The sequence below is a fragment of the Nerophis ophidion genome, linkage group LG15 (assembly GCF_033978795.1).
Source record: "Nerophis ophidion isolate RoL-2023_Sa linkage group LG15, RoL_Noph_v1.0, whole genome shotgun sequence".
Taxonomy (NCBI): domain Eukaryota; kingdom Metazoa; phylum Chordata; class Actinopteri; order Syngnathiformes; family Syngnathidae; genus Nerophis; species Nerophis ophidion.
Genome location: NC_084625.1, coordinates 54,965,455 through 54,990,104, shown reverse-complemented (window position 1 = coordinate 54,990,104; position 24,650 = coordinate 54,965,455). Strand labels below are relative to the sequence as shown.

The 24,650-nt window shown below is 38.2% G+C and overlaps 1 protein-coding gene across 2 annotated transcripts in view; it reads right to left on the bottom strand.

Moving 5' to 3' along the window:
- The window catches only part of adarb2 (adenosine deaminase RNA specific B2 (inactive)), a 470,621-nt gene that overhangs the window by 173,686 nt on the left and 272,285 nt on the right, over nucleotides 1-24,650 (bottom strand). The window contains exons 1-2 of one of the 2 annotated variants that reach the window (XM_061922411.1): nucleotides 10,800-10,998; nucleotides 3,036-3,122 (exon numbers count right to left, since the gene is read on the bottom strand). In XM_061922411.1, the coding sequence (XP_061778395.1) occupies nucleotides 3,036-3,111 (76 nt within the window). In that variant the 5' untranslated portion in view covers nucleotides 3,112-3,122; nucleotides 10,800-10,998. Of the gene's footprint in view, nucleotides 1-3,035; nucleotides 3,123-10,799; nucleotides 10,999-24,650 lie in introns of those variants that run through there. The other variant, XM_061922410.1, reaches the window with a different exon arrangement.

The following is a 24,650-nucleotide window of genomic DNA, read 5'->3' as shown; positions in this document are numbered from 1 at the left end:
TCAAAAACCTGGAACCAACAATGGCAGACTTTAGGAGAGCCAACGCCGACAACTTTTGAGCAAATGACGATCCAGAACCTTCTATTTCTGAGCACGAGTATTCCGATGGTAAATTCAAGTTTTCGGCACAGTGAAACAACATGGAGCACGAGTACTAAGTACTAAAAAAAAGTACTTCTTCTCCACTACCCTCCAGGAATAGAAGACATCCCAATGGCTCCATCGTGAGCAGACTTTCATTTCCGAGTTAGAATGAACGCATTGAAGAACATACTTGCATCTTTTTGTCTGAAGGATTGTGAAAGACAGGCAAAAAAGTGCAGTTCCTTTTTAAAGAGGTTTGCTTGACCACTGCTTCTAGTCGTGAGTGGAAACTCAAGCAAGGTGTCTACACTGCTTCAAGATATTCTGTACAACAGGCATACTTTGTGGCTTGGAAAAGTCCTACTGCAAGAAAGCTAGTCAAAATCATCTATTTGACAGCCCTCTTGTGTTTTTTGGAATATGCTGCAAAAAAGTTTGAACTAACTATCTGACTATGCAAGGGACCTAGATCTTCCTGTAAAAAGCAGCAAAAAGTACAATTATGCAATGGAATAGATCCTTGGGGTTGGAATTGTGAAGTGAGATCAAGGATTGTACGTTGGTGGAGTTCCCAGACATATGGAACTATGGTGCTCCAGATATTATTTTACAGCACAAAACAGATGGAAGTTGAAAAAGCATGAAGGTCTACAACTTCTTGGTGTGTGTCTGGGTCAAGGACATTGATATCAAAACTCTCTGGGATAAATATGCATCGTTTTTGCTCGGGTAAACTTGTATTTTATGATTAAACTTTGCATTTTGCGAGGACCCGTCCATGTACACAAACTAGCACCCCACAGTTACTACATAACTACTTAACAAACAATTGTCCTGTTGTCAGATGTACCCTGAAACATTTGTGTACAACATACAAAACCCCTTTCCATATGCGTTAGGAAATTGTGTTAGATGTAAATATAAACAGAATACAATGATTTGCAAATCCTTTTCAAGCCATATTCAGTTGAATATGCTACAAAAATGTTCAAACTCATAAAAAAATTTTTTTTTTTCAAATAATAATTAACTTAGAATTTCATGGCTGCAACACGTGCCAAAGTAGTTGGGAAAGGGCATGTTCACCACTGTGTTACATCACCTTTTCTTTTAACAACACTCCATAAACCTTTGGGAACTGAGGAAACTAATTGTTGAAGCTTTGAAAGTGGAATTCTTTCCCATTCTTGTTTTATGTAGAGCTTCAGCCCTTCAACAATCCGGGATCTCCGCTGTCGTATTTTACGCTTCATAATGCGCCACACATTTTCCTTGGGAGACATGTTTGGGCTGCAGGCGGGCCAGGAAATTATCCGCACTCTTTTTTTACGTAGCCACGCTGTTGTAACACGTGGCTTGGCATTGTTTTGCTGAAATAAGCAGGGGCGTCCATGATAACGTTGCTTGGATGACAACATATGTTGCTCCAAAAGCTGTATGTACCTTTCAGCATTAATGGTGCCTTCACAGATGTGTAAGTTACCCATGCCTTGGGCACTAATACACCCCCATACCATCACACATGCTAGCTTTTGAGCTTTGCGCCTATAACAATCCGGAAGGTTATTTTCCTCTTTGTTCCGGAGGACACCACGTCCACAGTTTCCAAATATAATTTGAAATGTGGACTCGTCAGACCACAGAACACTTTTCCACTTTGCATCAGTCCATCTCAGATGAGCTCGGGCCCAGCCAAGCCGGCGGCGTTCCTGGGTGTTGTTGATAAATGGCTTTTGCTTTGCATAGTACAGTTTTAACTTGCACTTACAGATGTAACGACCAACTGTAGTTACTGACAGTTGTTTTATAAAGTGTTCCTGAGCCCACGTGGTAATATCCTTTACACACTGATGTCGGTTTTTGATGCAGTACCGCCTGAGGGGTCAACAGTCCGTAATATCATGGCTTACGTGCAGTGATTTCTCCACATTCTCTGAACCTTTTGATGATTTTACGGAGCGTAGATGGTAAAATCCCTAAATTCCTTGCAATAGCTCGTTGAGAAATGTTGTTCTAAAACTGTTTGACAATTTGCTCACAAAGTGGTGACCCTCACCCCATCCTTGTTTGTGAATGACTTAGCATTTCATGGAAGCTGCTTTTATAGCCAATCATGGCACCCACCTGTTCCCAATTAGCCTGCACACCTGTGGGATGTTCCAAATAAGTGTTTGATGAGCATTCCTCAACTTTATCAGTATTTATTGCCACCTTTCCCAACTTCTTTGTCACGTGTTGCTGGCATCAAATTCTAAAGTAATGATTATTTGCAAAAAAAAAAAAAGTTTTTATCAGTTTGAACATCAAATATGTTGTCTTTGTAGCATATTCAACTGAATATGGCTTGAAAAGGATTTGCAAATCATTATATTGTGTTTATATTTACACACATGGAAACATGGTTTGTACACAAGAGGACACGTCAGAGTACCTTTCCTGACAAAGTATCACTGACTCTGACTTTCTGGTTTCTGTTTGTTAATAATTGAAATATAAATAGTATCAAGATAATGCTTTGATCGGAAATAATAAACAATTAAAGTATATTAAAAATATACCTTTAACAAAGTGATCATTGTAAACTTGTGTGTTCTATGACTTTGCTCCCTCGTATGGAGTGTGTGCTACTTTTCGTCTTTCATAAAATCTTGCACTCCTCCGCCCTTTTTGTTTTCTTTTCGAGGAACTGTGAAGAAAATGTTCCTTTTTCGCGATTTAAGCGGTTCGTACAGCCGAAAACGAGGCAAGCATAGGATGTGTTTCTTTGAGCAAGGCTGAATGGTGCCTAGTACCCATTGACAACAGATGCTGTTGGACCAGCATACATTTTCAACGGGCTGGATGTGACGTCATTGCAATCCAGGCAATGCAATAATAGTCCTGATTGACAGTATCGCCCAGTTTAACTGCCGACTGACAGACCAAGTGATACCAGACAGGATGTTACTTACTCAAACTGTCCTCGTCCTCCGTGCTGCTGGTCCCTGGACTGGTGTACTTGAAGGGAGCGATCAATGCCGACAGCATACTGACTTTCTCTGGTGGAGAGACAGGAGACACACAGTCAACACCAGCTAGCATTGTTCAATCGATGAAAAAGCACGATGGGCATTGAAACAAAGATGATGTGATAGGGTTTCAGGTCCATCCATTCCCAGGTCCCAGACAAGGAAGTAAACACGAGGCTTTGCTTTGGGTGATAAACTTTGCTTCTTATTAGGGCTAACTTGCAGGCAGCTGCTGTCTGGTGTTCCCCCCGGGGACTCCGGGCTTCCCAGGTACGCGTGTTGTTTGCAGTTTGAAGGCTTATTAGAGAAAACACTTAGTCTGGTGTTCTTCATGCAGTACTGAGCTGCATTGACAGCCCAGTCTGGATCCTTAATTACACTCCCTCTGTGTTTGGAACAGCAGCTAATCGTCAGGAAGACAGATTTGAAGGAGAGCAAGGTTCGGTGAGAGGAGGATCCGGGTAGAGAGATGGACCTGAGCCAAAAGGTTGAAGCAATCTCAGAGTTCTGGCACTCAACAATTTCAATGAGTTAATGGCTGTAGAAGTGCAGAAGGAGGTTTGGACCGGAGCAGAAGGTTGTGTCTGTCAACACCACAAGGGGCTAAATGAGTCCCCGCTGGAAACACTGGAACTGGGCTGGTCCTTCTGGGTCCACAGCACAATGCAGACATTTGCATTCGGACCTCATTAAAGCCAAACGCCCAACCGAAGCAGCAATTTGGTTCCGACTGCTCCCTGGACTTCCCTTCCTTGGAAATCAGTCTGTGTTGTCTGTCAGCCCTGCAGAGTCCTGTTAGCCACAAATAATGCCGGCTTGTCCTTAGAATAGTTGCTCACATTGGAAGAATGCTTGCTTGACACTTACTGACTGTTACCCATCATGCAATGCACTTTTCAAAGGTGAGGTGAATTATATTTATATAGCGCTTTTTCTCTAGTGACTCAAAGCGCTTTACATAATGTAACCCAATATCTAAGTTCCATTTAAAGCAGTGTGGGTGGCACTGGACGCAGGTGGGTAAAGTGTCTTGCCCAAGGAAACAACGGCAGTGACTAGGATGGCGGAAGCAGGGATCGAACGTCCAACCCACAAGTTGCTGGCACGGCCGCTCTACCAACTCAGCTATTGTTGGTCGCTCTATTCTGTCTGTACACATGTCATGTATTATTCATGATGATAATGACATGTAAAATATACATGATGTAAGTATACATGTCATGTATTATTCATGATGATAATAACATGTAAAATATACATGATGTAAGTATACATGTCATGTATTATTCATGATGATAATAACATGTAAAATATACATGATGTAAGTACACATGTCATGTATTATTCATGATGATAACATGTAATATATACATGATGTAAGTATACATGTCATGTATTATTCATGATGATAATGACATGTAAAATATACATGATGTAAGTACACATGTCATGTATTATTCATGATGATAATAACATGTAATATATACATGATGTAAGTATACATGTCATGTATTATTCATGATGATAATGACATGTAAAATATACATGATGTAAGTACACATGTCATGTATTATTCATGATGATAATAACATGTAAAATATACATGATGTAAGTATACATGTCATGTATTACTCATGATGATAATAACATGTAAAATATACATGATGTAAGTATACATGTCATGTATTATTCATGATGATAATAACATGTAAAATATACATGATGTAAGTATACATGTCATGTATTATTCATGATAATAATAACATGTAAAACATACATGATGTAAGTATACATGTCATGTATTATTCATGATGATAATAACATGTAAAATATACATGATGTAAGTATACATGTCATCTAGTAACATTCATAATATGTAATATATACATGATGTAAGTATATATGTCATGTATTATTCATGATAATAACATGTAAAATATACATGATGTAAGTATATATGTCATGTATTATTCATGATAATAATAACATGTAAAATATACATGAAGTATATATGTCATCTAGTAACATTCATAATAACATGTAATATATACATGATGTAAGTATACATGTCATCTAGTAACATTCATAACATGTAATATATACATGATGTAGGTATATATGTCATGTATTATTCATGATGATAATAACATGTAATATATACATGATGTAAGTATACATGTCATCTAGTAACATTCATAACATGTAATATATACATGATGTAAGTATATATGTCATGTATTATTCATGATAATAATAACATGTAAAACATACATGATGTAAGTATACATGTCATGTATTATTCATGATGATAATAACATGTAATATATACATGATGTAAGTATACATGTCATCTAGTAACATTCATAACATGTAATATATACATGATGTAAGTATATATGTCATGTATTATTCATGATAATAATGACATGTAATATATACATGATGTAAGTATATGTCATGTATTATTCATGATAATAATAACATGTAAAATATACATGAAGTAAGTATATATGTCATCTAGTAACATTCATAATAACATGTATATATACATGATGTAAGTATATATGTAGTATCTAGTAACATTCATAATAACATGTAATATATACATGATATAAGTATATATAGGGTGTGAGTTTTCCTTGCCCTTATGTGGGCCTACCGAGGATACGCCGCTAGCTCTATGTAGCTCAATGTAGACATTGTTCCAGGCTAATGTAGACATTGTTCCAGGTTAATGTAGACATTGTTCCAGGTTGATGTAGACATTGTTCCAGGCTAATGTAGACATTGTTCCAGGTTGATGTAGACATTGTTCCAGGCTAATGTAGACATTTTTCCAGGCTATTGTAGAGCTTGTTCCGGGCTAATGTAGACATTGTTCCGGGCTAATATAGAGCTTGTTCCGGGCTAATGTAGACATTGTTCCGGGCTTATGTAGACATTGTTCCAGGCTAATGTAGACATTGTTCCGGACTTATGTAGACATTGTTCCGGGCTAATGTAGACATTGCCCCGGCCTAATGTAGACGTTGTTCCGGGCTAATGCAGACATTGTTCGGGGATAATGTAGACGTTGTTCCGGGCTAATGTAGACATTGTTCGGGGATAATGTAGACATTGTTCCGGGTTAATGTAGACATTGTTCCAGGCTAATGTAGACATTGTCCTGGGCTAATGTAGACATTGTTCCGGGCTAATGTAGACATTGTTCCGGGCTAATTTAGACATTGTTCCAGGTTAACGTAGACGTTGTTCCAGGCTAATGTAGACATTGTTCCGGGTTAATGTAGAGCTTGTTCCGGGCTAATGTAGACATTGTTCCAGGCTAATGTAGACATTGTTCCATGCTAATGTAGACATTGTTCCGGGTTAATGTAGAGCTTGTTCCGGGCTAATGTAGACATTGTTCCAGGCTAATGTAGACATTGTTCCATGCTAATGTAGACATTGTTCCATGCTAATGTAGACATTGTTCCGGGTTAATGTAGAGCTTGTTCCGGGCTAATGTAGACATTGTTCCGGGCTAATGTAGACATTGTTCCATGCTAATGTAGACATTGTTCCAGGTCCACAAGCTTCACATGCCGCCAAAGAATTGTCACATCAAAGCAATGAAAATGTCGCCGGGGTCACGGTGGATTAATCAATGTGTCGTTAAATGAAACTGATCCACACAATCATTCAGCCGGCCATTTATCGCTTTGTGCACTCACCCTCATAAGACAAGACAAAATGCACATGACGTAAACCCAAAGCCGAAAGTGATCGACCTGGACCTGATACTGTAACTGTACAGTACATTACTGTACAGTACAGGACGACAATGTACAGTACATTACATTAGAGTACAATACTGTGCATTACAGTACAGTACATTAAAGTAGAGTACAATACTGTAAATGACAGTACAATACTGTGCATTGTAGTTCAGTACATTACAGAAGAGTACAATACTGTACATTACAGTCCAATGCTGTGCATGACATTACAGTGCAATACTTCACATTGCAACACAGTACAATGCTGTACATAATAGTACAGAATAATTCTGTACATGAAAATGTATGCACAGTAATGTACTGTGCATCGCAGTACAGTACATTACAGAACAATACTGTACATTACAGTAGAGTGCAATACTGTACAATACTGTAAATTACAGTACACTACTGTCAATTACAGTACAGTACAATTTTGTACATTACAGTAGAGTGCAATACTGTATATTACAGTACCATAATGTACATTACAGTACAATACTGTGCATTACAGTACAGTACAATATTGTACATTACAGTAGAGTACAATACTGTACATTACAATACCATAATGTACATTACAGTCCAATGCTGTGCATTACATTACAATGCAATACTTTACATTTAATTACAGTACAATACGGTACATAACAGTACAGAACAATACTGTACATTACAGTGCAATACTGTACTTTCCATTACTGTACATTACTGTATATTACATTACAGTACAATACTGTACACAACAGTACAGTACACTACAGTAAAATAGTGTACATTACAGTATAATACTGTACATTACATTACAGGACAATACATTACAGCACAATAATGTACTTTACCATACAGTATATTACATTACAATAGTGAACGTACATTACATTGCAGTACAGTACTGTACTTTACATTACATTACAACAGTGTACATACATTACATTGCAGTACAGTACTGTACATTACAGTACAATACTGTACTTTACATTACATTACAACAGTGTACATACATTACATTGCAGTACTGTACTGTACATTACAGGACAATACAGTACAGTACAATCATGTACATTAAATTGCAGTACAGTACAATACAGTCCAATACAAGCTGTGTACAAATGGCTCAGTTTGATGTTGAACACGTTTGCTGTAAAATATTTCACCTTGCAAAAAGCCAAAGTGTGCAGAACACAGGAAATACTAGCCCGGCTCTCCAAGGACTATTTATTTGTTCCTGGGACTTGTAAAGGCTTTGGGGACTGAGTTCCACTGAACATGAACCTTTAGCAGAGGCAGTAATTATTACAGACCACAAATGTTGTGGAGGGGGATGAGTCAAGGTACTGTTGGTGTCTTTTTTATTTATTTGTAATTTTTTTTTTTTTGTCATAAAAAAGGGAGTTTTTTTGGGTTGGTGTAATAATTGTAAGTGTATCTTATGTTTTTTTTATATTGATTTAATAAAAGTTCATTCTTCTCCTCAAGTTGAGCATGTGTCAAAGTCCAACCACACACCTGGACCAAACAGGTTGTTTTGTGGTCCAAACAGGTTGTTTTGTGGTCCAAACAGGTTGTTTTGTGGTCCAAACAGGTTGTTTTGTGGTCCAAACAGGTTGTTTTGTGGTCCAAACAGGTTGTTTTGTGGTCCAAACAGGTTGTTTTGTGGTCCAAACAGGTTGTTTTGTGGTCCAAACAGGTTGTTTTGTGGTCCAAACAGGTTGTTTTGTTGTCCAAACAGGTTGTTTTGTTGTCCAAACAGGTTGTTTGTGGTCCAAACAGGTTGTTTTGTTGTCCAAACAGGTTGTTTGTGGTCCAAACAGGTTGTTTTGTGGTCCAAACAGGTTGTTTGTGGTCCAAACAGGTTGTTTTGTGGTCCAAACAGGTTGTTTTGTGGTCCAAACAGGTTGTTTTGTGGTCCAAACAGGTTGTTTTGTGGTCCAAACAGGTTGTTTTGTGGTCCAAACAGGTTGTTTTGTTGTCCAAACAGGTTGTTTTGTTGTCCAAACAGGTTGTTTGTGGTCCAAACAGGTTGTTTGTGGTCCAAACAGGTTGTGTGGTCCAAACAGGTTGTTTTGTGGTCCAAACAGGTTGTTTTGTGGTCCAAACAGGTTGTTTTGTGGTCCAAACAGGTTGTTTGTGGTCCAAACAGGTTGTTTTGTTGTCCAAACAGGTTGTTTGTGGTCCAAACAGGTTGTTTTGTGGTCCAAACAGGTTGTTTTGTGGTCCAAACAGGTTGTTTTGTTGTCCAAACAGGTTGTTTTGTGGTCCAAACAGGTTGTTTTGTTGTCCAAACAGGTTGTTTGTGGTCCAAACAGGTTGTTTTGTTGTCCAAACAGGTTGTTTGTGGTCCAAACAGGTTGTTTTGTGGTCCAAACAGGTTGTTTTGTGGTCCAAACAGGTTGTTTTGTTGTCCAAACAGGTTGTTTTGTGGTCCAAACAGGTTGTTTTGTTGTCCAAACAGGTTGTTTGTGGTCCAAACAGGTTGTTTTGTGGTCCAAACAGGTTGTTTTGTTGTCCAAACAGGTTGTTTTGTGGTCCAAACAGGTTGTTTTGTGGTCCAAACAGGTTGTTTTATTTATATAGCCCCAAATCACAAATGTCTCAAAGGACTGTACAAATCATTACGACTACAACATCCTCGGAAGAACCCACAAAAGGGCAAGGAAAACTCACACCCAGTGGGCAGGGAGAATTCACATCCAGTGGGACGCCAGTGACAATGCTGACTATGAGAAACCTTGGAGAGGACCTCAGATGTGGGCAACCCCCCCCCCCCTCTATGAGACGTTTTGTACTTAGTGGACCACAGAACAGCTGCTGGCAAATTTATTGCACAATAATAAACAACAACACATGACCAGTGTGCTTTTTAAATTGAAAATACCCCAAAAATAAAATAAAAATAGAGCTGTTACTAAAATCAAAATAGAAAAAATAAAAGAAATGTCCCTTTTTAAAGCTGAATTCTACCCGGGTAGTACTGAATTGAGCACTGTCTATATTCCTTTGTTGGGAATCCTTAGTTGTTTGGTAATCCGTTATTCCATATTGATTCGGTTCGATACTTGGGACTCTGATGGTAGATCAGTTCAGTAATATGTCACTGCAGAGGGTGGAGACCGATGTAGCTGGCCACACCACATCCAAACGCTCCCTCTCCGCAGACTCTCACTCACTGGGACTGGCTCGCCATCTAACTCAAGTCCAGCTTGGAACCAGACTTCAGGATCACACAAAAAACCAATCTGCACATGGCAGTACAGAATGTAATCAATTAGAATACTCTTTTTACTCTTAGTTCTCTTCCATATGGTACCATATTAACTTCAATTTTAAATCAATAAACACAGTTACTCATTTTAACCATTTAGTTATGGACATATGAATACTGGTCAGTTCACACTGTACTCCATATAAATCTGTAAGACTTTAACAGCAGCATCAAATCATGAAAACTATAGTAGCTTCACTTCTTAATAATTCAATGAATTACATCCATTTAAGGATTTTTACCTTTATATCTTTAAATGATGAACCGTGAAATATAACTTTTTAAACCATCACATAATAAAATAAATGATTATTTGGTCATCATGTATTATAATGAGTATCATTTTAAGTGCATCAATTGAATAAATGAGATGTATCAAGAGTGTCCCTTGAAGCAGCATGACAAGGCTGTTTTAGCAGCATTGGAATGAATGCAGCTCCTCTGCTCCTGCATGACCCTGAACACACTAACATTAAATAATCCTCTCTTTTACACTAAACAAAAATACAATAAAGTTATCCAACTGCAACATGCTAACATGTCTCAAGACATCATATTACTCCAATTGGTTTTGTACATCTTAATTCTGTGTCTTGTTATCAGATTCCTCTCTTTAGCATTACTAGGCTAACAGGTTTGCTAACAGCAATGTACTGTAGGCCTCACTCACAAATGAACACTTACTGGAGTTCTCAGCAGCACAAAGCACAGCAATCCAACGCCCACTGGAACCCGGCTATCTTATGCTGCTTTTCCAACACTCGGTCACAGAAGTAACAAGTATTTTGAACTTTGAAACTTAGTCTTTGAAGTACAATGATGACAGGTGTCTTCACTGGGTGACGGTCAGTGAAGAAGTGACTGGAATAAGAGAGGCGCATGCGCCCTCTACTGGCCAACATGTGAATAACGTGCTGTGTGCATGTATCATTAGTTTAACCCGCTAGTGAACACATGACTTTGACACATCATAAATTAACATTTTAAGTGACCAAAGTGACTTCTGGCACACCATAAATTAGAAATAAATAATAGGAGAATATATTAGTGACACTATATTTCCATGTGGGTTACACAAGAAAAAGAAAATATAAATAGCCTTGAAGCATGTCACAGAGCAGTTGTGGTTGTGTCTCGTTTAGTCAGTTTTCAAAAAGGTGCAAGGAACCCTTTGAGGCTGTGAGGGAGTCAACCTGCTTTCACTTCCCAAATTATTACCAAGGCCTGTTTGCAAGACTAAAAAATAACATATGTACTACAGCTTTACACATTATACAGTACATACATGCTTGTATTGACATACATCTTTATACTACAATACACATATTTGTATTGTAATACACACACATGTGTTTTTATTGCAGTACACAAACATATATTGTATGTACATTCTACATGTGTCAGTACATACATGTTTGTATTGTAATACACATACTCATCTTTAGACTACAAACCCCGTTTCCATATGAGTTGGGAAATGGTGTTAGATGTAAATATAAACAGAATACAATGATTTGCAAATCCTTTTCAAGCCATATTCAGTTGAATATGCTACAAAGACAACATATTTCATGTTCAAACTCATAAACATTTTTTTTTTTTTGCAAATAATCATTCACTTTAGAATTTGGTGCCAGCAACACGTGACAAAGACGTTGGGAAAGGTGGCAATAAATACTGATCAAGTTGAGGAATGCTCATCAAAGACTTATTTGTAACATCCCACAGGTGTGCAGGCTAATTGGGAACAGGTGGGTGCCATGATTGGGTATAAAAACAGCTTCCATGAAATGCTAAGTCATTCACAAACAAGGATGGGGCGAGGTACACCACTTTGTCCACAACTGCGTGAGCAAATAGTCAAACAGTTTAAGAACAACCTTTCTCAAACATCATGCAAGAAATTTAGGGATTTCAACATCTACGCTCCATAATATCATCAAAAGGTTCAGAGAATCTGGAGAAATCACTCTACGTAAGCGGCATGGTCTGAAACCAACATTGAATGACCGTGACCTTCCATCCCTCAGACGGCACTGTATCAAAAAGCGACATCAATCTCTAAAGGATATCACCACATGGGCTCAGGAACACTTCAGAAAACCCTTGTTTCCAAATACAGTTTGTTGCTACATCTGTAAGTGCAAGTTAAAGCTCTACTATGCAAAGCGAAAGCCATTTATCAACAACATCCATAAACGCAGCCGGCTTCTTTGGGCCCGAGATCATCTAAGATGGACTGATGCAAAGTGGAAAAGTGTTCTGTGGTCTGACGAGTCCACATTTCAAATTGTTTTTTGGAAATATTCTACATCGTGTCATCCGGACCAAAGGGGAAGCGAACCATCCAGACTGTTATCCACGCAAAGTTGAAAAGCCAGCATGTGTGAAGGTATGGGGGTGCATTAGTGGCCAAGGCATGGGTAACTTACACATCTGTGAAGGCACCATTAATGCTGAAAGGTACATACAGCTTTTGGAACAACATATGCTGCCATCCAAGCGCCGTCTTTTTCATGGGCGCCCCTGCTTATTTCAGCAAGACAATGCCAAGCCACATTCAGCACGTGTTACAACAGTGTGGCTTCGTAAAAAAAGAGTGCGAGTACTTTCCTGGCCCGCCTGCAGTCCAGACCTGTCTCCCATGGAAAATGTGTGGTGCATTATGAAGCGTAAAATAGGACAGCGGAGACCCCGGACTGTTGAAGGACTGAAGCTCTACATAAAACAAGAATGGGAAAGAATTCCACTTTCAAAGCTTCAACAATTAGTTTCCTCAGTTCCCAAATGTTTATTGAATGTTGTTAAAAGAAAAAGGTGATGTAACACAGTGGTGAACATGCCCTTTCCCAACTACTTTGGCACGTTTTGCAGACATGAAATTATAAGTTAATTATTATTTGCAAAAAAACATAAATAAAGTTTATGAGTTTGAACATCAAATATGTTGTCTTTGTAGCATATTCAACTGAATATGGCTTGAAAATGATTTGCAAATTATTGTATTCTGTTTATATTTACATCTAACACAATTTCCCAAATCATATGGAAACGGGGTTTGTACAATACACATACATGTGTTTATACTACAATACACATACATGTGTTTATACTACAATACACATACATTTGTTTATACTACAATACACATACATGTGTTTATACTACAATACACATACATGTGTTTATACTACAATACACATACATGTGTTTATACTACAATACACATACATGTGTTTATACTACAATACACATACATGTGTTTATACTACAATACACATACATGTGTTTATACTACAATACACATACATGTGTTTATACTACAATACACATACATGTGTTTATACTACAATACACATACATGTGTTTATACTACAATACACATACATGTGTTTATACTACAATACACATACATGTGTTTATACTACAATACACATACATGTGTTTATACTACAATACACATACATGTGTTTATACTACAATACACATACATGTGTTTATACTACAATACACATACATGTGTTTATACTACAATACACATACATGTGTTTATACTACAATACACATACATGTGTTTATACTACAATACACATACATGTGTTTATACTACAATACACATACATGTGTTTATACTACAATACACATACATGTGTTTATACTACAATACACATACATGTGTTTATACTACAATACAGATACATGTGTTTGTACTACAATACACATACATGTGTTTATACTACAATACACATACATGTGTTTATACTACAATACACATACATGTGTTTGTACTACAATACACATACATGTGTTTATACTACAATACACATACATGTGTTTATACTACAATACACATACATGTGTTTATACTACAATACACATACATGTGTTTATACTACAATACACATACATGTGTTTATACTACAATACACATACATGTGTTTATACTACAATACACATACATGTGTTTATACTACAATACACATACATGTGTTTATACTACAATACAGATACATGTGTTTGTACTACAATACACATACATGTGTTTATACTACAATACACATACATGTGTTTATACTACAATACACATACATGTGTTTGTACTACAATACACATACATGTGTTTATACTACAATACACATACATGTGTTTATACTACAATACACATACATGTGTTTATACTACAATACACATACATGTGTTTATACTACAATACACATACATGTGTTTATACTACAATACACATACATGTGTTTATACTACAATACACATACATGTGTTTATACTACAATACACATACATGTGTTTGTACTACAATACAGATACATGTGTTTGTACTACAATACACATACATGTGTTTATACTACAATACACATACATGTGTTTGTACTACAATACAGATACATGTGTTTATACTACAATACACATACATGTGTTTATACTACAATACACATACATGTGTTTATACTACAATACACATACATGTGTTTATACTACAATACACATACATGTGTTTATACTACAATACACATACATGTGTTTATACTACAATACACATACATGTGTTTATACTACAATACACATACATGTGTTTATACTACAATACAGATACATGTGTTTATACTACAATACACATACATGTGTTTATACTACAATACACATACATGTGTTTATACTACAATACACATACATGTGTTTATACTACAATACACATACATGTGTTTATACTACAATACACATACATGTGTTTATACTACAATACACATACATGTGTTTATACTACAATACACATACATGTGTTTATACTACAATACACATACATGTGTTTATACTACAATACACATACATGTGTTTATACTACAATACACATACATGTGTTTATACTACAATACACATACATGTGTTTATACTACAATACACATACATGTGTTTATACTACAATACACATACATGTGTTTATACTACAATACACATACATGTGTTTATACTACAATACACATACATGTGTTTATACTACAATACACATACATGTGTTTATACTACAATACAGATACATGTGTTTGTACTACAATACACATACATGTGTTTATACTACAATACACATACATGTGTTTGTACTACAATACACATACATGTGTTTATACTACAATACACATACATGTGTTTATACTACAATACACATACATGTGTTTATACTACAATACACATACATGTGTTTATACTACAATACACATACATGTGTTTATACTACAATACACATACATGTGTTTATACTACAATACACATACATGTGTTTATACTACAATACACATACATGTGTTTGTACTACAATACAGATACATGTGTTTATACTACAATACACATACATGTGTTTATACTACAATACACATACATGTGTTTATACTACAATACACATACATGTGTTTATACTACAATACAGATACATGTGTTTATACTACAATACACATACATGTGTTTATACTACAATACACATACATGTGTTTATACTACAATACACATACATGTGTTTATACTACAATACACATACATGTGTTTATACTACAATACACATACATGTGTTTATACTACAATACACATACATGTGTTTATACTACAATACACATACATGTGTTTATACTACAATACACATACATGTGTTTATACTACAATACACATACATGTGTTTATACTACAATACACATACATGTGTTTATACTACAATACACATACATGTGTTTATACTACAATACACATACATGTGTTTATACTACAATACACATACATGTGTTTATACTACAATACACATACATGTGTTTATACTACAATACACATACATGTGTTTATACTACAATACACATACATGTGTTTATACTACAATACAGATACATGTGTTTGTACTACAATACACATACATGTGTTTATACTACAATACACATACATGTGTTTGTACTACAATACACATACATGTGTTTATACTACAATACACATACATGTGTTTATACTACAATACACATACATGTGTTTATACTACAATACACATACATGTGTTTATACTACAATACACATACATGTGTTTATACTACAATACACATACATGTGTTTATACTACAATACACATACATGTGTTTATACTACAATACACATACATGTGTTTATACTACAATACACATACATGTGTTTATACTACAATACACATACATGTGTTTATACTACAATACACATACATGTGTTTATACTACAATACACATACATGTGTTTATACTACAATACACATACATGTGTTTATACTACAATACACATACATGTGTTTATACTACAATACACATACATGTGTTTATACTACAATACACATACATGTGTTTGTATTGCAATACAAAGACATGTTCCAACTCCGTATGATGGATTAGGGCTGCACAATTATTTGATTTTCAATCCTAATCCAAGCAAATAAGACAATGTTAAAAATAGGAACATTATTCAGTCGATGTTTTGGTCCTTCAAGCGAGGCTCCTACTTCCTGCCTGACTGCGCTCCGGCCTGCATAAATACGTATATAGCTTTCCACACGCACACGCCATTTATTCATTTATTTATTTGTGGCCACAAAGGAATTGCCAAATGTGGATGCGGCACTTCCTTGGTCAAAAAAAGTGTGAGTTTTGTAACAACACTCAACACGGAGCACACATTCCTGCTTTACCAGCCGGAGGTCTCTGTGGATCCAATTTGCAACTTTAGCGTTACATTTAACGAGTAGATGAATGCATGAAAGGTGAAGGATGAGTGTCTGGTGCGTGAAGAAAGCAGACACAAAAGGCGAGATATCGGCTGCTTCGTCAGAGATCCTCCTTTGCAAGTCTGGAGAGCGTGCATACAAGCACCTGCTAAACATGCAGAGGGTTTTGTTTGTTGCTGGTTTCAAGAACACAGGAACTTATTTCCAACTCTGCAGGACATTCTATCCTTGCTTGTAACTCTGTTAGTACGTTTGTCCAAACTTCCGGTTCTGCTCTAGCACTTACACTTCTTGCTAATGTTCATACTCCCCATGTAACACCTCACAGGAAACCTCCAGAAGCAACCCACCCTTTTAATAACGTTCACAGGTGCAAAGAAGTTGAAGACACAATTTAGATATAGACTCCTCTGTAGCTTGGCAACCCTTAAAACATGTGTAAAGCAATCAAGTGTGACTCAAACAGTAATCTACATTTCTGGAAAAAGTCATGGCGCCGTCCTGATTAGGGTGAAGGCAGTTCCTCCTCAGCAAGCCTGGTTTGCCCCAGAAAGAGGGCCAATTATCAATAAACGTTAGTCCCTGCTCTCTACAAAAACTAGCCAGCCACTTGTTAAGCAAAACAAATGTAATATACCTCTCATCATTGCCTCTCGCAGGCAGGAGGCCAGAGACACTTAAGTACTCCATGCCTGGACACCTTTCTTGCGAGGTTACAAGTCCGAGCTGTGTTACTCTTTGTCTCATTAGAGCCAACGTCTACAACTTTGTTTTTGAGTAGCTGGTGCTGGGATTAGCCTGTGGTACGTGTTTACAAAGCCTGTTGCGAGTTAGCTCCCTAAGATCAACTTCAACGTCAGGTGCTCTGTTCCCGGGAATACACCTAAGTATGGCTGGTTTTATAAACTGTATGTTCCAGGTGATGGAGTCCCCATTGACTAATCTGGTACCCAATAAACTGGGGTGTAGGACCCGCTAAAGGGCTAAATCTGTTATGTGTCATAACCGGCTCACACGAGCTTGTAGACCGGCTACTACAAACTTGGCTATTTAGCTCGCTACGGCTAACTCTTGCAAACGTGTTTGAGGCGTCTTCAGTTCCAAAGTGACTCTGTTCTAACTGGAGGACGCGGTCCTCGAGTAGGGCCAACCTATCTATGAGAAGCGGGCATGAAGAACAGGAAGCCATACTCATGTTATTTCTTTCACCGGGTCGAATTCTTGCTGTGTTTGAGCAAGAAACTCACGAGCTAAAAGAACAACAGTGAAACAGAGAGTGTTAGTTGGATAAAACTACTAAATGTGTTGCAGAAGGAAGAAAGAAAGCTGCAAAACACTTAGAAGCACACAAATAGAAAGGTAGCACTTAGCTTTGAGCGAGCTGTTTTACGTCTAGTGGAGTGCAAAAAATGCTAAAAATAAACATGTGGATTGTATTTTAGGCCACAATAGTGCAGGCCTGGTGTAGACGTCATGCTGGTGGACACACCTCAGTACACGTAGGTGTGCACTCGTCATGCTGGTGGACACACCTCAGTACACGTAGGTGTGCACTCGTCATGCTGGTGGACACACCTCAGTACACGTAGGTGTGCACTCGCCTTGCTGGTGGACACACCTCAGTACACGTAGGTGTGCACTCGCCTTGCTGGTGGACACACCTCAGTACACGTAGGTGTGCACTCGCCTTGCTGGTGGACACACCTCAGTACACGTAGGTGTGCACTCGTCATGCTGGTGGACACACCTCAGTACACGTAGGTGTGCACTCGTCATGCTGGTGGACACACCTCAGTACACGTAGGTGTGCACTCGTCATGCTGGTGGACACACCTCAGTACACGTAGGTGTGCACTCGCCTTGCTGGTGGACACACCTCAGTACACGTAGGTGTGCACTCGTCATGCTGGTGGACACACCTCAGTACACGTAGGTGTGCACTCGTCATGCTGGTGGACACACCTCAGTACACGTAGGTGTGCACTCGTCATGCTGGTGGACACACCTCAGTACACGTAGGTGTGCACTCGTCATGCTGGTGGACACACCTCAGTACACGTAGGTGTGCACTCGCCTTGCTGGTGGACACACCTCAGTACACGTAGGTGTGCACTCGTCATGCTGGTGGACACACCTCAGTACACGTAGGTGTGCACTCGCCTTGCTGGTGGACACACCTCAGTACACGTAGGTGTGCACTCGTCATGCTGGTGGACACACCTCAGTACACGTAGGTGTGCACTCGTCATGCTGGTGGACACACCTCAGTACACGTAGGTGTGCACTCGCCTTGCTGGTGGACACACCTCAGTACACGTAGGTGTGCACTCGCCTTGCTGGTGGACACACCTCAGTACACGTAGGTGTGCACTCGTCATGCTGGTGGACACACCTCAGTACACGTAGGTGTGCACTCGTCATGCTGGTGGACACACCTCAGTACACGTAGGTGTGCACTCGTCATGCTGGTGGACACACCTCAGTACACGTAGGTGTGCACTCGCCTTGCTGGTGGACACACCTCAGTACACGTAGGTGTGCACTCGTCATGCTGGTGGACACACCTCAGTACACGTAGGTGTGCACTCGCCTTGCTGGTGGACACACCTCAGTACACGTAGGTGTGCACTCGCCTTGCTGGTGGACACACCTCAGTACACGTAGGTGTGCACTCGCCTTGCTGGTGGACACACCTCAGTACACGTAGGTGTGCACTCGTCATGCTGGTGGACACACCTCAGTACACGTAGGTGTGCACTCGTCATGCTGGTGGACACACCTCAGTACACGTAGGTGTGCACTCGTCATGCTGGTGGACACACCTCAGTACACGTAGGTGTGCACTCGTCATGCTGGTGGACACACCTCAGTACACGTAGGTGTGCACTCGCCTTGCTGGTGGACACACCTCAGTACACGTAGGTGTGCACTCGTCATGCTGGTGGACACACCTCAGTACACGTAGGTGTGCACTCGTCATGCTGGTGGACACACCTCAGTACACGTAGGTGTGCACTCGTCATGCTGGTGGACACACCTCAGTACACGTAGGTGTGCACTCGCCTTGCTGGTGGACACACCTCAGTACACGTAGGTGTGCACTCGTCATGCTGGTGGACACACCTCAGTACACGTAGGTGTGCACTCGCCTTGCTGGTGGACACACCTCAGTACACGTAGGTGTGCACTCGCCTTGCTGGTGGACACACCTCAGTACACGTAGGTGTGCACTCGCCTTGCTGGTGGACACACCTCAGTACACGTAGGTGTGCACTCGTCATGCTGGTGGACACACCTCAGTACACGTAGGTGTGCACTCGCCTTGCTGGTGGACACACCTCAGTACACGTAGGTGTGCACTCGCCTTGCTGGTGGACACACCTCAGTACACGTAGGTGTGCACTCGTCATGCTGGTGGACACACCTCAGTACACGTAGGTGTGCACTCGTCATGCTGGTGGACACACCTCAGTACACGTAGGTGTGCACTCGTCATGCTGGTGGACACACCTCAGTACACGTAGGTGTGCACTCGCCTTGCTGGTGGACACACCTCAGTACACGTAGGTGTGCACTCGCCTTGCTGGTGGACACACCTCAGTACACGTAGGTGTGCACTCGTCATGCTGGTGGACACACCTCAGTACACGTAGGTGTGCACTCGCCTTGCTGGTGGACACACCTCAGTACACGTAGGTGTGCACTCATCATGCTGGTGGACACACCTCAGTACACGTAGGTGTGCACTCGCCTTGCTGGTGGACACACCTCAGTACACGTAGGTGTGCACTCGCCTCAGAGAACCAGGCTTGGCTTTCAGTGCGTTTCTTTTGAAGGAAAACTGTGACCATAAAAGCTTTTTACTGTCTCGCCGTTTGACACAGCAACAGAATTTGCATTTTTCTGGCCATGTTTCTTTTATGTTGTGCATCCAGATCTTCCGACTGCGAAAGCTTTTAAGATGAAAATAGAAGGATCACAAGCGTCGACTGTCATGACAGCCAGAAATCCTTCTTGAGGGGACGGTGGCCATACTTCTACGTCTCACCAGACGGGAAACAAGTTCCTGTTGTGAAGAGCCAAGCACAAGTCATGATCTCTCTGCCTGATCAGTGGCAGATGTGATGCACGCTCACTTTCTTGCGGGATGAAATATTCATGCAGACTGCCATCCATGACAATGACTCTTTTACAAGCCGAGAACTCGGAGGTCTGTCACCTCGCTTGTTTGATAACAAGCAAGCCGGAGTATTTCCAAGGCAGATAAGTCTGTGGCGTGATGACACTAAGCAGGTCAGGGATGTCTTTGTGCAGTTACTCTCCTCCATCCACGCTCTTGGGGCACATGCCTCACTATACTCAGCTTTGAAAGCACATCTTCTTCCGGCAACTTCCTCCATGAGCAAAGAGCCTGACTGCTACGGAGGGACGGACAACACCTGCGCAGGTACTGCAGCACCTGGGCGCCATGTATTGGAGTCCAGAGGAAGACAATAAATATCCATCCATTTTATACCGTTTGTCCCCAAAGTATAAAATATAAAAAAGACAAGAATGCAATCAAAATATGCCCAAACAGAAGAAAACCACAAAGTGTCGCACTGTTGGTTCAAAATCCTTCATAATCATTTATAACTCTGCCAATTGTCCAAGCGATGATTTCTTGGCGTGTTGGTTAGGTTGACAACCGCTTATGTTGCAGCCAGACCCGGGGGACGTTTGCAGAAACAACCTCAACACAGCATTACTCCAGCCTTCCTTGTTTTCTTGTTTCCACCTACGGGTTTCTGTTTTGGTCCTGGTCGTCAGTACTTGGAAAATAACTTTTAACAACTCATTTTCATAGTTACTAGTTACTTTGGCAGAAAGAAGTCATTGAATCACGAACAGAATGACTCTTAAATACATGTCATTAATTACTTGGGAAGTAATAAAATAATATATACTTTAAAAAAACAAACGTCAAAGGTCTGGCGTGTGCAGTTAAGATGTTTCATGAGAGTGGGGCTGGGCCATATGGCAAAACACATCATCGCAATGAATTTGTTCTCATCATTCCATCTCGATTATTAAGGATTTGTAGCAGACAGTACATGTTTGATGGAGTAATATACGCTAACATTCTGTTCATATACATCATTGTGTTTACTAGATGTGTAACTTTACATGTTTGATGGAGTAATATACGCTAACATTCTGTTCATATATATCATTGTGTTTACTAGATGTGTAACTTTACATGTTTGATGTAGTAATATATGCTAACATTGTGTTCATATACATCATTGTGTTTACTAGATGTGTAACTTTACATGTTTGATGGAGTAATATATGCTAACATTGTGTTCATATATATCATTGTGTTTACTAGATGTGTAACTTTACATGTTGGATGTAGTAATATATGCTAACATTGTGTTCATATACATCATTGTGTTTACTAGATGTGTAACTTTACATGTTTGATGTAGTAATATATGCTAACATTGTGTTCATATACATCATTGTGTTTACTAGATGTGTAACTTTACATGTTTGATGGAGTAATATACGCTAACATTCTGTTCATATATATCATTGTGTTTACTAGATGTGTAACTTTACATGTTGGATGTAGTAATATATGCTAACATTGTGTTCATATACATCATTGTGTTTACTAGATGTGTAACTTTACATGTTTGATGGAGTAATATACGCTAACATTCTGTTCATATATATCATTGTGTTTACTAGATGTGTAACTTTACATGTTGGATGTAGTAATATATGCTAACTTTGTGTTCATATACATCATTGTGTTTACTAGATGTGTAACTTTACATGTTTGATGTAGTAATATATGCTAACATTGTGTTCATATACATCATTGTGTTTACTAGATGTGTAACTTTACATGTTTGATGTAGTAATATATGCTAACATTGTGTTCATATACATCATTGTGTTTACTAGATGTGTAACTTTACATGTTTGATGTAGTAATATATGCTAACATTGTGTTCATATACATCATTGTGTTTACTAGAGGTGTAACAGTACATGTTTGATGTAGTAATATATGCTAACATTGTGTTCATATACATCATTGTGTTTACTAGAGGTGTAACTTTACATGTTTGATGTAGTAATATATGCTAACATTGTGTTCATATACATCATTGTGTTTACTAGATGTGTAACTTTACATGTTTGATGTAGTAATATATGCTAACATTGTGTTCATATACATCATTGTGTTTACTAGAGGTGTAACTTTACATGTTTGATGTAGTAATATATGCTAACATTGTGTTCATATACATCATTGTGTATACTAGATGTGTAACTTTACATGTTTGATGCAGTAATATATGCTAACATTGTGTTCATATACATCATTGTGTTTACTAGATGTGTAACTTTACATGTTGGATGTAGTAATATATGCTAACTTTGTGTTCATATACATCATTGTGTTTACTAGATGTGTAACTTTACATGTTTGATGTAGTAATATATGCTAACATTGTGTTCATATACATCATTGTGTTTACTAGATGTGTAACTTTACATGTTTGATGGAGTAATATACGCTAACATTCTGTTCATATATATCATTGTGTTTACTAGATGTGTAACTTTACATGTTGGATGTAGTAATATATGCTAACATTGTGTTCATATACATCATTGTGTTTACTAGATGTGTAACTTTACATGTTTGATGGAGTAATATACGCTAACATTCTGTTCATATATATCATTGTGTTTACTAGATGTGTAACTTTACATGTTGGATGTAGTAATATATGCTAACTTTGTGTTCATATACATCATTGTGTTTACTAGATGTGTAACTTTACATGTTTGATGTAGTAATATATGCTAACATTGTGTTCATATACATCATTGTGTTTACTAGATGTGTAACTTTACATGTTTGATGTAGTAATATATGCTAACATTGTGTTCATATACATCATTGTGTTTACTAGATGTGTAACTTTACATGTTTGATGTAGTAATATATGCTAACATTGTGTTCATATACATCATTGTGTTTACTAGAGGTGTAACAGTACATGTTTGATGTAGTAATATATGCTAACATTGTGTTCATATACATCATTGTGTTTACTAGAGGTGTAACTTTACATGTTTGATGTAGTAATATATGCTAACATTGTGTTCATATACATCATTGTGTTTACTAGATGTGTAACTTTACATGTTTGATGTAGTAATATATGCTAACATTGTGTTCATATACATCATTGTGTTTACTAGATGTGTAACTTTACATGTTTGATGTAGTAATATATGCTAACTTTGTGTTCATATACATCATTGTGTTTACTAGAGGTGTAACTTTACATGTTTGATGTAGTAATATATGCTAACATTGTGTTCATATACATCATTGTGTTTACTAGAGGTGTAACTTTACATGTTTGATGTAGTAATATACGCTAACATTGTGTTCATATATATCATTGTGTTTACTAGATGTGTAACTTTACATGTTTGATGTAGTAATATATGCTAACTTTGTGTTCATATACATCATTGTGTTTACTAGAGGTGTAACTTTACATGTTTGATGTAGTAATATATGCTAACATTGTGTTCATATACATCATTGTGTATACTAGATGTGTAACTTTACATGTTTGATGCAGTAATATATGCTAACATTGTGTTCATATACATCATTGTGTTTACTAGATGTGTAACTTTACATGTTGGATGTAGTAATATATGCTAACTTTGTGTTCATATACATCATTGTGTTTACTAGATGTGTAACTTTACATGTTTGA